This window comes from Falco punctatus, assembly GCF_963210335.1.
Source record: "Falco punctatus genome assembly, chromosome: 12".
NCBI classification, from domain to species: Eukaryota; Metazoa; Chordata; class Aves; order Falconiformes; family Falconidae; genus Falco; species Falco punctatus.
Window position 1 is genome coordinate 27,685,773 of NC_137592.1, and position 17,433 is coordinate 27,703,205.

Genomic DNA, 17,433 nt, shown 5'->3' on the forward strand with positions numbered 1-17,433 from the left:
TGCCAATTAAATCATTAGACTCAGTTATCTTAAACAGATGCAAATTTTGCTGGGAAAACTATAAACAGCTGTTGAGAGAGGAGATCTCCTATACTACAAGTGATAAAATATTGCTAATCAGGCAATGTTTCATTTTCCTACGGTAAAAATACGACTGCTGGGAGGATACAAATCCTGAGGAACTTGGGTGTGATTCCTGCAGCTCCTTCTGAGCTACTGTGTCTCTTGAGATTTGCCACTCTCCCTTTTCAAAGGAAAACATCTGCAAAAGGAGGCAACATCAGTTAAACTTGTGTTTCTCTTAGAGCCCATCAGCCAGCATGATTAACAGTCTGAAGGGAGAAAATCCCTCTTGGCATGGCCCAAAGAATGACCTGAAGGATTGCTGTAATGAGCATCTCATACACAGTTTGTGCTGGCATCTACTTGCCCCCATTTGTACTTACAGGTATAGCTTCAAAACTAGCTTAAGGCTGGAGTTTTGTTTTTTTTTTTTCATAACAACATAGTTCAGCACCTCACACAGCATTTAGGGATTGTCTTTTCTTCTTGACTGCATGTGTGCAGGACACACTGCCTTAGAGAACACCATATACTGGGGAAGAAAATCCCGCATACTGTGTCTGTTAGTGAGTGGCATTCTGTAATTCCCCCAGAGAAGGCAAGTGCTTGTCTGACTTGGGATGCTTAGCTGTGGCAGCCTGGTTAGACCGCTTGTGGGAGTGTGATGTCCTGTTATGCACGTTCCTCAGCTCCCACCTAATGGCCGTGCATTCTCAGCCCAGCTTTTTGCTTTCTTGTGCTTGACTTCATGGGTTCATCTGTTTCCTTCTCAGGAGCCCAGATTCTCATTTACCTGCCATTCATCCCCCCAAACACAGGTTGACTAAAACTGTAGAGTGAAATTTGCATCACACTTAGTAATAGATTCACCCTCTATGTGTCACTCTCCCCTGGTCTTACTAAACTACTCCTTCACAGGTGGCATCCTGATATGCCATATAAATCCCTGAACACATTTTCTTTGAAATATTGGCTAACGGTTTCAACAAAAGCAGGACTTGACCTCATTGCTATTCTCCCCTTTAGTAAATCCCGCTATTTAGGAGGCACCATTTATTATCATGTGCTGATGCACCATGACATTAAAAAGAACATTGCATAGATGTACTGGGAATGCAGTAACAGTCTGCACCCCCATTCCCTCTTCCTTTCCATCACCCTGGATGTCTGGATTGTAGTGTTTGATCCTAGAAAACAGAGCAGAGATGAACAAGGCTGGAGGAGGTCACATGTCTTTGGCTCAGAAGTCCCTGAAGGCTGGACCTTTCATGGACCAGGAGGATCTCTAAGGTGAATATTCAACTAGATCAGGGGTCCTCAAACTTTTTAACCAGGGGGCCGGCGCGCAGATGAAGTGGCAGGAGGTCATCTGCGGCTGCTTGGTTTCCCCCCCAACCCTCGGGGGGGGGGGGGGGGGGGTTCTGTAAATACCGGGGGCCGGATTGAGGACCCTGAGGGGCCGTACCCGGCCTGTGGGCCGTAGTTTGAGGACCCCTGAACTAGACTATTGAAACTAGCTCCAAAATTGAAATTTGTGTCCAGTTTGTAGCATCCCAGGCCATAATCAGTGCGGAATTTTTTGCTGCTCCAAAAGAATCACCATTACTTTGAATATCCCTGCTTCTCCTTTATTCTAAATCAAGGTTTAAAAGCCAGAACCATGGGGGTTTCTTTTGGTTGATTATGATATTATAATCATGTCAATGTTTTGATTTCAAATATTTTTCCTGTAAATTAAAATTTTGAGGGGAAAAAACCCCTGAATCAATTAATTGATATTCCCATGCTGCTTTAGCTCTACTCTGAGATTGAAAATGCAGTAGACCTGATTTTTTTCAACATAGAGGCACTTTCTGACAAAAAGAGCATTTTGAAGAAACGCTTCTTAAGTAGCTGTTACAGCAGCAGGCTGAGAGCTTTCCAAGGTCTCCCTCTGCCTACTCTGCTACCTGCCCGTTACTCCAATCCTCCTCTCTGCAGCTTGTCAGTGCCATTCATATCATCAGGATATCAAAATAAAGAGGCCACTTTATCAACCAGCAAACACTGGTCTTATCAAAATGGTTGAGGAAGTTGATTTGGAGCATAGTTAAGTGGCAAGCTCGAGGCTTGCATTTGGATTGCAATCCTATGTGCCTTGAGATAAACTGGCCTCACTGAGGTGACTGTAACAACCACCTCAATGGGAGGCTTGCACAGCTGCAGGATGGCATCATGCAGTGCTAAACGAGAAGGGAAAAACTCTCCGGCTTTCCCTGCCCACTGAGCCTTGTTCATCAGGATTGCAGGAGGTCAGAGGGGTGCAGGTAGTGGGTGACGCAGAGAGACACTCAGCAACAGCTGGTGTGCAAGCACACACAGCTTTATCTGTAAAATTAATATATTCAGTCCTGACAAAGTAATCCAAGATAAGTGAGGAGTCAACCAGAGCTGGTCTTATTAGGATGCAATATAATTAATTTAAAATTACTTATTTAGTGAAATTGTGATGATCAGTGTTGTGTTATCTCTCCAGATGACAGGGTTATTAACTTCAGGCTGCCTGAGGGTATGGAGTAGGAATGAACTGTAGTTAAATAGCAGGCATGTACATGCCACACGTAACATATTAATATCCCCTCCCTGTTTTCTCCCCATCGTGTCCCCTGGCCATACCTCCTTGGTCTTTTACTTATTTGACCTCTGGCAGATATTAAAAAACTACTGGCAATCAAAGGTCGGTACAGTCGCTTACTACTGGTTGTGAACACTATTAATCAGAATTTAATTTCAGCTGCTGCAACACAGTGTGAAATACAAGCACTTTCTTCAAACACCCCCTGATTTTCTCTCCCAACCTCCCACATTTCATTAACATTATCCAACTGAACTTTATCTTGTGGTGTTCAAGTCACATACACAAAATATTTTCCAAATAAGAAAAAAAAAAAAAAAAAGCCCCAAACCAACCAAAAATAAAAACAGACTGAGAAATGAATATAATAAGGATATGAAATGCCAGCCTTGGGGCACTGCAAAGGCATAGAGAGGCATTCAAATCAGCAATAAAAGATTCTGTTTATTCTTCAAAATGTAAACATTTTTCATAGTGACATTCAGCTGCTTATAAAAAACAGTACTACAATCCTAAGAGTTAGTCTAATGATACTCCTTGGTATTCTCTTACCCTGAATTTCTGAATCTCTAGTGGCTACCCTGAATTTCTGAATCTCTAGTGGCTCATTTGTCTCCATGCCCCATGGTACCTTGCTCCACAGGATGATATGTCCTTCCAAGAAGGTTGTCATAAAGTTTATGTTATTGTTTTAAATGGCACCTACCAATTTTAGTACATTTCAATAGAGTTCTTTCTTAAAATAAATTCACAACATTCTTTACATGTGCTTCAGAAATTAGCTTTAATTTTTAAGTTCAGTGTCAACAAAATCAATACCTAGTAGCTTTTGTAACCTGCCCATGCCTCTTTAGAGACAGAAAAGACTGCATTCAGGATAGAAATGGACATAATAAATTCCACATGTAAAAAAGAAATAGAGATAATTAGCATGTCAACAACCAAAATGAGACCATCTCAGCAAGGCTAGATCAGACCCAGTCACTCAGAAATCTCTCTGCAAGAGGAGATACTTGCAACACCTCTCCATCATTCATGTCTTTGGCTTATTCTGGCCGTGCTTCTTAAACAGGTTTCTCAGCAAAGGACCTTTAAAAACGGGGTGGAGATTCCTGTAAGTGTCTTTCACCTTGATTCTCCCCTGATACAGCTTATTCTGAACTCCAAGGCAGCCCATATCACTCCAGCGCCACCACACACCAGCCAGCCAGCATGTTACAGCAGACCCCAAGGAGACCTGAACTTTTCCTCTGCTTGTGAGCAACTGAGCAGGAAAGAAAACTTGCAGAAAAGCTCTGCTTAAAAATGTCCAAGCCCTGCCAAAAGGACCTGGCATGTTATCATTTTAGTGGTCTTGCTGTGCACAAGTACTCACTGGATTTCTGCAGTTAAAGAGTTCCAGCCTTGAAATTTCTTTTGAAAACAAGTGATACTAATTCCATCATCTGAGTATGAACTGGTGATATCCTCTTAACTCTTCCCCATGTAGTGAGTCATGATCCTCATAGTCCAACTCATGTCCAAAACTGAAATGAATCATGCTTATTATTTTTAGAGCTAGCCACGGGCACTGGCATATGTGAGTATCTTCAAAAATAATGTTCTGAGGATTAAAGCACCCTCCTAATCCGAACTGGAAAGAATGAACTGTTTTGTTAGCTGATCTGACCTTTGCTTGTATGAGAGTCAAACTTATGACTTCAGTGATAACTCATGCTTTATTGCCTTTTATTGCTGTTACTCCTATAAACCCTGAAAAGGGTGGTCCAGGTTTTATTTCCCTTTTATATCAACAGGGGAATTGTGTACTGAATTCCCAAACATTTATACTTTGCAAATTCACTTAAAGCAAAGATGCCACTCAGGGTCCAGGCTGAAAAAAGTATCAGGACCTATTTTGTTTGGTGGAACCCACAGTCATCGTGATGGTCTCGGACATCTGCCCAGGCTGATGAGTGTCACTGAGAAAGTTAACAACTCTATTGCTTGGAGACTGAGCATATAATTTCATATGGATATCATGGGTGACAGAAGACACAGGGCTCTGCCAGCCTGCATGCAGAGGAGCTTTTCTTTTTTAAAAGAGGACTTGCACGGTTGGCATGGTGTTGCATTTCCAGTACAGCAGACAGAGAGAGAGATCCCAAGATGATGATTGAATCATGGTGCTAGCGCAGAAATGCAGGCTAAGACGCAGTTTCTGTCCAGTTCATGTTGATGGGAGAGCCAACCTATTGAAGCAAGGACAGCAAATATGGGAAATGAAGACCCCAAGAGAGATGAAATTGCTTTCTGAAAATCATGCAAGTCATCTGCAACACAACTGAAAGTCCAACCCAAATCTCCCAAGTCACAGTCTAACAGCAACTGCATAACCATCCTCTGCTTTCATAGTCTGCTATCCTCCATTTATACTCTTAGAAAGGATGATGGTGGGAAAGCCACAGGCCACACAGGCTGAAGTGCATTGCAGAGAGCAAGAAGTAAGACGGATCCTGAAGCTCAGGCAGTCCTCGCTGCTGTTTATACGGGTTCTATTCAGGCTGTGCTGAAAGGCAATTTTGGGTTTTCATTGTTTGCGCAGTGCTCATGGATGTGGCACCTGGTACACGTCTTATCCAATTTGAGAGCAGATCTGTCTCACAGATCTTAGTCGCTGGAACGGATGACAGGGAAAAACTCAGGCTGAAGCCTTGTGTTGCTGTGATTCTGTTAAAATGGCTAGATGAAAAAGAAGCATTACAGCTTGTATATCATCATATTTGCATATTTGCATATAGAAGCATATTTGCAGCAGAAATATTTGACCCTGTGGGTACCCAGATGCTTCCCCTTTGGGTACTATCTCTATCAGGACAGCTATTTAAGATTTTAGTGGGTTTTTATTCAATCCCACAAGTAATTCTGTAGAGCTGTTAGAAAACAGGAATTATGAAGGGATGTATTCAGGTGATCCAGGGACTATAGTCACCATTATTATCAGGTACAAAAAACAGATCTGTGGGTTGTCCCCATGCTGTGCTTTCTGAGGGAGCCCTAGGGACCCAGAGATATTTTTCACAATTGGCAGAGACCAGAATTATGTGAAATATTTTTAATACATGCCTTAGTGCCCCCAAACCCACACATTGTGAGTTATTTTTATAGAAAATGATGATTACACTTTTATAGGTTGTCCTCTGCTTTAGAGTAATTGTTACTGGTTGAATATATTTCAGCCAATTCAATAACTGGCCAGAACCGTGCTTTGCAAATATCTTTCACAGTCTCCATTGCCTTATAAGTCTATAAATAAAGAATAGCATGTAACTTACCACTCAGCTGCATTTATTTAGGATGCAGTAAAAGCAGCAAAGGAAGGAGGAGGAAAAGTAAAATCTCTCTGAGAGGGCACAGGTTCCTTCTGCTCTGTGACATGCCAAATTCTCTCTGCTCAGCAAAGCAGAAGCTGACATTAGGCTCCTGGCAACACAGAGGGGTGAAGTACAAAGTGCCGGTGGCAACTGCACAGCAAATGAGTACAAGTCTATTTGATATAACGTGAAGCAAACACTAGTCTCCTGGAAGTGATCTGTGGTCAATCCAGTGGAACATCCTGTCTCAAAGTGTCCAAGATCAAGTGTTCCAGAGTAGCCACACAGATGGAGGAGTATTTTAAACTTCACAGCAGGTCTGCTTTCAGTCTGTGATATTAGAGGTCAGCTCAAAGCCTGAAATCATGAGGTTTCATAATTTTCCAAAAGATGTTTTAGCAGTAATTATTAAAAGAGTTCTGTAGACCAACAACATCCAGTAACAATAAGTTCTGCATTTTGGTCAGCATTTTCTAAAATATATTTCCTTTGATCAGGTTTAAATTATATAAATGATGTATATATTTCGGTATTGTATTGAACAATTTCTTCTCCTGGAGTGCAGCAGATTTTTTGGGGGAGAGCTCCCGGTAAACCCATTGGCTAAGAAGTCAGGTTTTACAAAATTTGAAAACAAAGGAGGAAAACAGATATAAAATCTACCAAGCATTATTATGAAATTTTTCAGTTGTTTCAGCAAAATATGGAGATAGGGAAAAAAGGATCCAGACTCCAGCTACTTCCCAGCAGTGATGGAAACCCAGAGGCACCAATGCTGTGTTAAAGCACATCAGTGCCATTGAAAAATGTGGAATACATTTCAAGTATTTAACCTCAGCCATCTGCATAGCCAAGTAAAACAAAAAGTGCACTACTGCCTGGCATATGTATTTGGCAACACTGGGATGTGTGTTCCTTCAAAACCAGACTCCTCACATGGGGATTTTTGTTTATGTGTCTTTTTACTTCTTGATTGTAATTACTCTTGCATGACTTTATTACATACCTGCATATACCATTGTGTATGCCAGTTCCAATGGCGGGATAAATTGGGGGTATCTGAGGGTATGGGTTCCTCATTTCTGTCAGCATCATGTGAAAACGGCTAATCTGGGGGTTGATTGCCCTTGTTTCAGGAGCATGCCATCTGTTGATAAGGACTTCGTTACTCCTCACATTAGATGGCACTCAAGAACACATAGTCTAGCTCCTGGGTATTGTAGGGCCAATAAAGCTGTGGATGTGCACTGCAAATGGCTTCCTCTGGCTGTTGTTTATAGGAGCTCTTAACAAAACCCTTACATGAAGCAGTAAGTGTCTCCACAGTAGTCCCATTGATTTCAATGGCACTACTCAAGTAGTAACTCAGTGTGAATAAGGGTTTCCATCTGGTCCTTGGAGATGTAGCTGCATCAGCTGAAGGATCTGTCAAGCATCCCCCAAGCAGTCTGTGCTTGTAGACATACAGGCTAGCACAAAATTAGGCCAGGGAGTATGCTGATAGAGAGACAGCCAGAATAAGCTGAGCAATAGATAAAGACCCCGTTACAACCCAAGAGTGGTTCCCCAGTGTAATTAGGAAATGCACTGTTATACAATTAAGAAAATTAATTAGATGTAAACGTTTAGGGACTGCAGGTTGAAGGCGTGTTGCAGCACAGTCTTGTCTAGCTCTGTGGTACTTTTAAGATCTACTGGTGGTATAATTGGGTTTACGGTGTCTCTGAATGAGCTGTATTCCCAGACTTCTCTATTGACCACTCCAGTGGCATGGAGCATAATTTACTACATACATCCCAATACTTCAACCTACCAAAACCAATATCAAAACATGCAGTTCACTTTTTGCTCAGTGCAGTGAACCTCTTTGGTCCAGCCAGGTTCATTCATCTTGTAGCTAAGTTCTGATTTAGATGTCTCCATCCATCCATGGAATGATCTAGAATTTAGGGATGGAAACATTTCCTCACTCAAGCCAATTATCACTATGTTGCCAGCTACTTTTAGATGAAATAAAGGACACCTGGCCAACAGTATTTTACTTACCTTTTTTCCAGGAATCCCAAAACAGAAGCATCCATTCAGAGTAAAACAAAGTTGAAACAAAAAAAATCATACTCCTGGTATCTGAGGAAATTTCATCTGTTCTATATGTAGGAGTTCAGAAAAGCAATATCCTGACTTGATAAAATACCATGATTTTTTCAAGACATGCTCATATATACATTCCAAAAATGCACCTTGTCTTAAAAAAAATGTACATCTCTATTGACAATAGGACCTCACCATTACATAGCTCCATTACATCACAGAACGGTGATAGGACATTGGGTACTGAAGAGAGATATCCTTTAACCTAGAATAATACTGGCAGTCCTATGGACAAGGCTGGCTCAAGGATTCTTATGAGAACAGGCAAAATTAAGTCTGTCATTGCCAGGGTCACTGGGACCCCCTGGGATGCAGGAGTCATAGAACTTTGCCAATGAATCATCTGTGTTGATCTCCCACCCATGAGCAGCACTTCTTTTGGGATCAGACCTCAGGCTGCACTGCTCCATGAAGGAGATCTACCCCTCAGAATGCTCTGTCTCACCCAGGCATATTCCTGGCACGTAAATATTTGAATTTATTTTGTATAGTGGCATATGTTCCAGGTGAAGAATAGAGAGACACCTCCCCTCCACTATCACCCCTGGGCTAGGTGGTAAAGCCTCTCCTAGGGACAGGAGAGATTTATGACTTTAGATGACTTGCATCATCTAAAGAGAAGGGGGGCTTGAAGCAGAGCTTCTCACAGCCATCCTAGTTAAGTGCTTAAACCACGACACCACCATGTATAGGAGGAGAGTGAAAGTGGCAGGGAAACCACTCCTCCATAGATGTATTTCAGATGAAAGCAGTGCTATCACTGTGTTTCAAAAGGAACTGGATCCTTCTGAGATGCTTTAGGCATCCTCAGATATGCCTCTTGGACTGAATCTCTCAGAGGACTCTTTCCTAGAGAAACATCTAGTACTTGGAACCTGGTTAGCCTTGAGTCTGAGCTAGATGCCAAAACCTGAAAACTGTCAAAACTTAAATATTTCTGCACATTTAGAGAAACAGAGCTTCCAGGGACCCTAGCAGCTCCAGTACAAAATCTGCAGCACCTCTGAGTGGAGGTATCTCCACAGGCTTGCAGCAACTGAACACAGGCAAGTCTGAGCAGTGCAGCTTTGGAGTTGGGGTCTAAATGCACTTGGGGGGCAGTTTAAGTGAATGCCCCAAGAATACCCTGAAAGTCACTGGTGAAGAGAACTGAACCTCAAGCTCCTAATTCAGAAGGCTTCACTTAACCTTTCTACTAACTTGACAGAATACCTAGGAAATCCCTGGTGTAACCCAGATAATTTTTAAAGTCATGAATTTTTCTTGTTGCTCGTGCTACTGGTACCACCGTACAATGCAAAGCATGAACTGTGAAATTAATTTTATTTTCTCTCTCCATAAAGCTTGTTCATCATTTGTGCTCTAGTCAGCTTGGACACTAAAATTTGGTTAGATAACTTCTCATTTAAGCTTTCATGCACCAGACCAGCATGTCTGAAATTCAAACATTATCAGCATGTATAAAAGCACACACACACAAAAAAAATCCTAACCCAAAACTGAGACGAGTTCAAATTAAATTAACATGTAGAAGATGGCACTCTCTGCTGGAATCAACTTCGTTATTATTAAGTTCACAACTGCTACTTCAGGTAGCTCCTTCTCTCAGGATTTTGACTAAAGGTGCTTTACAGATTAGAGATCAGATTGGCACTTTATCATTTTCTCATTTTTCCTTTAATTTCTTTTCTTGATTCTTTCTGAAACTGAAAATATTTTCCTAGCTTTCTCTGTTCATGTTCACCATCTTCTAGGTGAGGCTTCCCCAGCAGAAAGTGCCACCTAAGGCAGAGAGGAGCGCCCTTCATGTGACACATCCTGCACCCCAGCACAGACCCCGGGGATGCCCCTGTCCTCCAGCACAGACACCCTGTGGGATGCCCCGCCACCTGCCGCAGCACCAGCCACCATCTGTGATCAATCCTGTGTTTGATGAGCACCGCATTTTCCTGAGCTCCATCTCCCTGCAAATTAATGAGCAAATACGGTAAGCTTTTAAAACACAGCAAAACACAATTTGCCATAAACTGTGTTGGTCACAAAGCCCCTCTAAACTCCCAAGAGATCATACCTGCTGCAGCATGTGCTCTGGGTAAATTTACACAGCAGTCTAAGAGTGTGATTACAGCTTGGGAAAACATACAGTTTTACAAACACATACAAATTTAAGCTAGCTAGCTTACTGACCGTGCCAGATATCTTACTGATGTCAATTACCAATAGATCTCATTAAATAAAAGGAAAGATTCTCTTTTCTAGTCGAGCCTACTTGAATGACACGAAAGACAAAAGACATTAAAGGCCAGGTATCCAGAGACCTGTGCCCGAGAACTGGCCTAGGAATGCTGGCTATTTAGGCAGTTAAGATGTGCAGAGAAAATAAGATGCAGAAATGAAAACTCTGGAAATTCCAAATCCTGTGCTATCTGTAGCTAAGCTGTGGCAAAAGGATTCCATTCATTATTAAAGATGGCACTGATGATTTTAGAATTAAAGCAATATCACACTGCCCTGGTCTACTCTCTTTTTGCTTAAGAGCTTCAGCAGACAAAGCAGCAGCCTGACTTCTTTCAGAGGTGTGAAAGCTCTGATGAGAACTAGTAATAAATCAGGTTTTGAGCTTTTGTGCCTAAATACAGGCCCTCAATGGTGTGGAGATCAGTTGCTTATTTTCTCTTCATAGCCCATGATGCTACTGCCAGGGCAGCAACATGGGAATTTCAGCAATGTCTCCATGGAGCAATGGGGTTGAGTACAGACACAGAGAAAACACACTGAAATATGTTTAATGTATTCATGTGTTTACGGTGCGATGAAAACACATCTTTGGAAATATTTGTGGTGCTTTCTGCATGGATAGCCTAGCAGTTTTCTTGGGGAATCTGTGCCCCACATACCTGTGTTACACGAGATGCTTCAAAGTGGTATGTGGCCTCAACAGAGCACCTGGGTGATGTTCCCCTTGCCAGTGACTGTAGCTATTCCTGCTGCTCTGCTTCAGCAGCTGGTGGTGATGTACCAGGTATGGAGAACCGCTACAGACCCTGCTATCTGGTATGGCTGGCAGGGAGTGAATGACTGAGGCGGCTAACGGAAAGTCCCCTTCAAAACCAGCTTTGGTGGTTTTTTACATATAACAGAGGAACACCGAAATGTTTCGCCATATCAGCTGACAAGAAGCATAAAGCAGTGATTAAAATGTGACCATCTGTGCAGCTAGGAGAACAAGAGAGACCATCAAAAAGGGTGTGGGAATTTAGGGAAGATTGAAATGCTTTAAGACACTGGGAGAAGTCCCTCACTGTTGTCTTCTGTATAAGAGCTAGATCAACCTACTCTGTGTAAACTAGCCTAGGCAAACCTAATTTGGTGAGGGATCATATCAAGGAGCAGACCAGCTAGCCTAAACTTAAAGAAAGCATCACCAGTTTGTTGTTGTTTTCTTTTAGTGTATAGGAGGTAGGTTAGAAGGAACGCATGAATCACTGCTTGAGCCAACAATGTAGTTTCTATACATTTAGAGGTGAGTGAGTAGACAAAGCCAGCAATGTTTTTCCAAGCAAGTGAAGATTTGTTTTTCTAAGTCAGCCCTGTGTATTATGAAGGCTGTGCAACATGCCTTCTTCCCTGAGAGCACCAAGAGTCAAAGAAGAAACTGTTTTCTCCAGTTCTGACATTGTTCAGCTCCTATATGGGTGAAAAGGTGATTCATTCAGCTTCTGCCTGCCTGTTATCCCAGTGTTTGTTCAGGTGCATCTTTAGTCCACCTCCCAGATCTGTCCCTACTGAATATTTTCTGCTTCATGCTCTTTCTTTTGCAACACAACCCTCCTCAAGAACCACACTGGCCAAGCCCTCCTGCCCACACAGGCAGGTGACGCTGTGAGGGGTGGGGGGCTGAACTTCAGGTGAGAGCTGCATCAAAGATTTCAAACATGGAGGAAGGAGTTAATGAGCGGCCAACAGTAACAAGTGAAGTAATTTGCTCTATTAAAAAAGAGAGGATTTTATATTGTACGTGCCAGTTATACAGAGAGAGACAGACACCATGGCAACAAGCTTGTCAGGCAGTAGCAGGGCACCACGTTAAGATTAACTATCACTGGGGACATCATTAGTGGTGGAGAAACTTCAAAAGCTTTGGAATTTGGGTTCCTTTTGCACCCAGAATCTCCCTTGCTTTTATGGACTTTATTTGAATCTCCAGTCTATAAGCTTAGGCTGGGATAACAACAACAGTAGGCTGGGATTTGGGATGCATCCTGAATAACGTGGAAATGAAAAACGTGCTTAAAGTGTCTCAGGTCTTCCAGGACTGCCAGGTTGTCTGAACTGTATGGAAATGAAGAATGAAAACACACTATTGAGTCAGGTTCAGCAGGATTGTCTGAAGTAAAGAACGAAAAGGAGTTTAAAAAGGACTGCTCCTTCTGTGCTTACTCATAAGCCATGGATCTGATCATTAGCCTGCAGTGATGGAAAGGAGAGATCCCTCTGTAAATCTCCCATTCTGGGAGGATGAGCAGGTGACAGATAATTGCACATATGAGGTTGATTCTTTTTATCCTCCTAGCTCATAGACAGACTCTCAAATCTCCGTGATTGTCTTGCACCTCATGCAGACATTTACTCTGGTGCAAAGCTGCTGTCAGATGCTGATGTGGTAGGATTTATACCCATGGGAAGTTCCTCTACAGGCAACCACAAGACAATTAGTGCACGAGGAGTTTGGAACTCCGAACATGGTTTAATGTGAATAACATTTTACAGGAGCAGTGTACAGAGCTCAAGTTTTAAGTTCACAAGGCTGCAGTGCAAATGAGGACGTTTCTGTGAAAGAAAGGAAAGATCTGATGAGCACTGCAGAGTTTCCATGGGGGTCTCTTGCCCCACCTTATTTATAAAGTGCTAAGGATGCCATGCAGCACAGTTTTCACGGTGACAGGGAATGCATCACAAATTCATGAACCTTTGTGACTTGCTTGCATTATAATTCCCTGTGACTGAGCTACGCAAATCTAATGGGAGCTGCAGTACTTCTCAGCTCCAAAAATGAAGCACAGCCAACATGCAGTATCTAAGAGTGCAGAGAATCCAGATGCCCAAGCCCTGCCTCAGCTTACCATGCCCCACCACTTCCATAGGAGCTGCTGCAGGCATTTTATTCAAGTGGCATTTGAGCCCCATCAGGACTAACAGAGAGAACTGATGAGCACGGACATTTGTTCAGCTTGCAGCATAAGGAAGGAAAATAAGGTGGATGTTAATCACCTTTTTTGCAGATGTGTCAAGCAAAAAAAGAGAATTGCATGCAATCCCATGAAAAGGCTTATTTTTGAGCACTTGTTCTCTGAGACCTGATAACTAAGTGCTGTGCTCAAAGAAGAAATGAAAGAGGAGGTGAACCCTCTGGATCTGCCTGCTTCCCAAAGATAAAGGAAGATGGAGTGCCCATCCTGTACGGGAGGGTGAGAGCCATTGAGCTAACTATGAGAATTATTGTGGTGGGGGCATCTTGCTTGATGTAAAGGGAGAAGAACTGGGAGTGTGCAATGGATTTCTGCATATAGCTGAGTTTTCCCAGTTCTGTGGAGAGAGGCCTCTCTGTGATCATAATTGGAATGAACTCATGAATAGTGCATGTGAGCAGAAAGCAAATCTGAAGCTGCAAGGAGTTAGCTCACCCTGCTGCATGGTTAGTAAGGAGACGTGTTGCATACTCAAGATATAGGGCAGGGAAGGACACATTTGTCTTACTGAACAGGCAGAGCATTCACTAGAAAATTCTCAAGGTTTTGGACACCTCAGCTTGTTTCATGTAGCTCTGTCTTCCAGGCAGGTGGAGATACATAGATGTCTATTGGTGGTCAGCAGGCAAATATCTACCATGAGAAGAAACTGGTGGCCACCTCAGACAGCTGCAGGCATGTCATGATCAGTGATACGTGCACAGGGACAGCAGGGGAAAGCCTATGCTACCCCCGCTGGCTGTTTTTATCCTGCAATCTGAATTAAGTATTTATTTCTCTTTTACTGGGAGAGCACCTCTAAATAAGAGCAGCGAAAAGCACCTATTAAAAAGGCAGAGCCACACACCGAAACAGGTCATATATCCCTTTTAGTCAGACAGCTGTAGCCAGCACCAAGAAGAAATGCTGGGAGATGTCTAGCAGAGGCTTGGGGGTTGTCACAAGACATTCTGCATTTGGAGATGGAAACCAAACAGCAACTTTCTTCCTCCTTGAAAAAAGAGCTTAGGAACAAGCAGGCATGGAGAAAAGCCCCTCTCAAACAGCACTAAGACAGAAGGGGACAGAGCCTGGGCCTCACATCTGCCTTGGGGACACAGATCTCTGCCTGCACTCCTTCTGCTCCCAGAGGGAAGTGTCAAAGACATGTCATCTCATCCGATCATTACTGCGAGTTACAGAAATATTTTCCAGTTGCTAAAAAAGGCTGCTAGATTATCTTGCCTGTATGGCTATGCTATTACTCTTTATACTGTGAAATTAAATGCAGGAAGACTTTTTTAAAGGACAAAGGTTTTTCAAGATCTTAGGGAAGCACAGCGCTGTCAGCCAGTGACTATTAGCTTCAGTTTCTTTAAATCACAATCCCCATTAGCACATCCCTCGCACGCTCAAGCTCCTAGACCCCCTACACCCACATTGTATGTTCCTCCCCTCACGCTTGCCTTCATGAGCTTCTGAGCTCCAGTCACTCACCTCCTAAAACTCCAAACCCCATCTTTGGGCACTGAAATATGCATGTGGACAAGCATTCAGAGAACATCTCCATGGAAATAACTGCAGCAACTTGCCTATGGCCTTCCATCCTCCCTCCTCTTCCTGGGAGACTGAACCAAGACTTGTGGAGGAGTGCCATACATTTGTCATGTCATGATGAACTGATTCCCTGTTCATCCTTGGGGCTGTGTCCATGCCCGATTCCCCTGTGCTCTCAGCAGCTCAGCATCTGCCTCTGAGCTCCTCACCCCCAGGTTCTGCAGATGCATGGCACAGCCAAAGTGAACAATTGCCTGTGAAAGGAGGTAGCCAGAGCAGCAACACAAATTTTGCCCACGCTCTGAGCATGGGTCTTGCTCTGTGAAACACGTGCTGGACGTTGCAGGCAATGGAGATCCCTTCCAGGATTTTGAACACTGTTGAACTTTGATGAACAGTCAGAAGTCAAACCAAAGCCACCTGGGCCCATCTGTGGAAAGTCAAAAATCGTGACATTTCAGCATGACACAGATAAATACTCTTTGGGCAGGAAAAGTAAAGGAAGTTGGAGCTGGGTTTGTTTCTTTTATTTGTTTATCTTTTTTTGTTCAAGAGTGCATTTATTTTATAACTGACAGGAGACCACTTCATTTTTAGTGGGCTTAAAATAACTTGCCAGTAATAAATCCAAGCTTCTCTCTCTGCTTTTCATAACAAGAAGCCAGACGAGTGGTTCCATGTTCAGAAGAGCCTCAGAGGTCTCTGTCGAATTCATTGACCATGATTCAAACCACTGTGCAGCACAGCCACTGAGGGAGAAACAGAACAAGGAGTCAGGACATCTGGAAGGTCCACAGGATGCCACTAGAGCACTCTACCACAGCTCTGGGAGAACAAGCTGGGAAAGGCTGGAGCTGCATTTTAATGTTATATATGTGGGATCCGTCTGCTCTGGAACTTCAGGGAAATTTATTACCAGGAGCAGCCTCAGACATTGCAAGTGGGGTCTCCTCTGAGGGAAGACCAGTTCCCCAGGGAAAGCTGCATGACCTTTGAAAAATACTTGGGTCAGACTATTTACATTTCAGCTAGATTTAACTAACTGTGACTGAGGGTCACAGGGCTTCCTAGCCATCCTCCTCCCTTCGAGCCAGTCTGTAGCTGAGAGGACTAATTGGATGGACCTCTTGGGGCCCCCTCCAGCTGTTTCCTGAGATATATTTGTATTCTGCAAAGGGAAGACTCAAGCTGATTGCTTTTATTACAGCTTCAACAGGATAAATTTGCATTAAAAACAAAGTGAGCAAAGAAGACCTGGCATCTTAAAAGGTCTCTTCTAATTCTGGCAGGTTGATCAGTACATTCCCTGCCAGACAAGAACAGTTCCCTGCTGTGTGTTTTCTAATGAATTGACCACTGCCCTCTAAAAGTAGATAGTGAAACACTTCTCAAGCAGCCTTAGGACTTTTTAATGTATCTTTACTTTTTTGCTCATATAAAGTCAATGTTCATTCTACTAATTCAGACAGGCCTTCTGAGCTGAAGAACCTTTTCACAGAAACAAACTTTCTCTTTGAATCACTATTGAGTTTACCACTTATAATAGTGATTTTGAATAAATGGGGTTTAGTGGAATCCATTACTGTAGCTTAACCTGGTGGTATTTCAATCTGACCAGTCTCACCTCAGCCAGAGAGAGCTGGATGACTCCACGCTTGTCTTTGTCCAGGAGATGGAACACTTCTGAAAAGTAGAAGAGGGGGGAAAAGATTGAATATAAAGCACAGAGTTTGGCAAGTAGAGAATCACTGCTTGACAAAATGTAGAGGTCTGGCTTTTTGCCATGATCTACTGGAAATCTAGACTGGTTCTGTAAGATAATATTACAGCTGTTCTTCTTCCCTCTTACAAGTAATTTCTAAGCCGCTTCATGGTGCGGAATAGTCAGATCTACAGCAGCAAACTGAGAGTTGGCAGCGGGACAGCAGCAAACTGAGAGTTGGCAGTGGGACAACTATAAAATCTGATGCAGTAGCATCTGGTATGATCTGGGGACAAACCTGTAAATCAGGTTTGAGTAAGGACTGTAAATGATAAATGGTACCATTTACAGGAGCTGGGACAACCTGGGGGCCAGAGCACTGGCCATAAAGTGCAGATGACTGTAAAGCAGCAGAGCGCAGAAGATTATGAAAACATGTCCCCCACCCTCCATGGTCATTCAGACAGAAAGGCTTTTGTTATTTCTCTGCTGTTTCCTCCAACAGACAGTTTTGCTGGCACCCTCATATTTCCATGCAATTTGCTACATTCACAGTTAAAAGACACCAAATGCTTAAGGAAACCCCCAGGTTTTCAGGAATTCCCCTTGGCTGATGCCCAGAGGCACTTACTGAACAGGGTCTCCAAGTGGATCATACAGGCCACAAAGCCGTCAAAATCAATGGTCAGCTTGCTGCAGGCATAGCGGATGACAATGCTGTGTTGCACCTGATCGTTGAGCGTGAAACCTGAAGGAATGGGAAGC

At 43.0% G+C, this 17,433-nt stretch overlaps 1 protein-coding gene across 1 annotated transcript in view; it reads right to left on the bottom strand.

Moving 5' to 3' along the window:
* Nucleotides 1-3,260: 3,260 nt before the first annotated feature.
* The window catches only part of LOC308072221 (calpain-8-like), a 49,160-nt gene continuing 34,987 nt past the window's right edge, over nucleotides 3,261-17,433 (bottom strand). The window contains exons 19-21 of the mRNA XM_080408782.1: nucleotides 17,300-17,416; nucleotides 16,591-16,649; nucleotides 3,261-15,715 (exon numbers count right to left, since the gene is read on the bottom strand). Of these exons, the coding sequence (XP_080264908.1) occupies nucleotides 15,692-15,715; nucleotides 16,591-16,649; nucleotides 17,300-17,416 (200 nt within the window). The 3' untranslated portion in view covers nucleotides 3,261-15,691. The remainder of the gene's footprint in view (nucleotides 15,716-16,590; nucleotides 16,650-17,299; nucleotides 17,417-17,433) is intronic.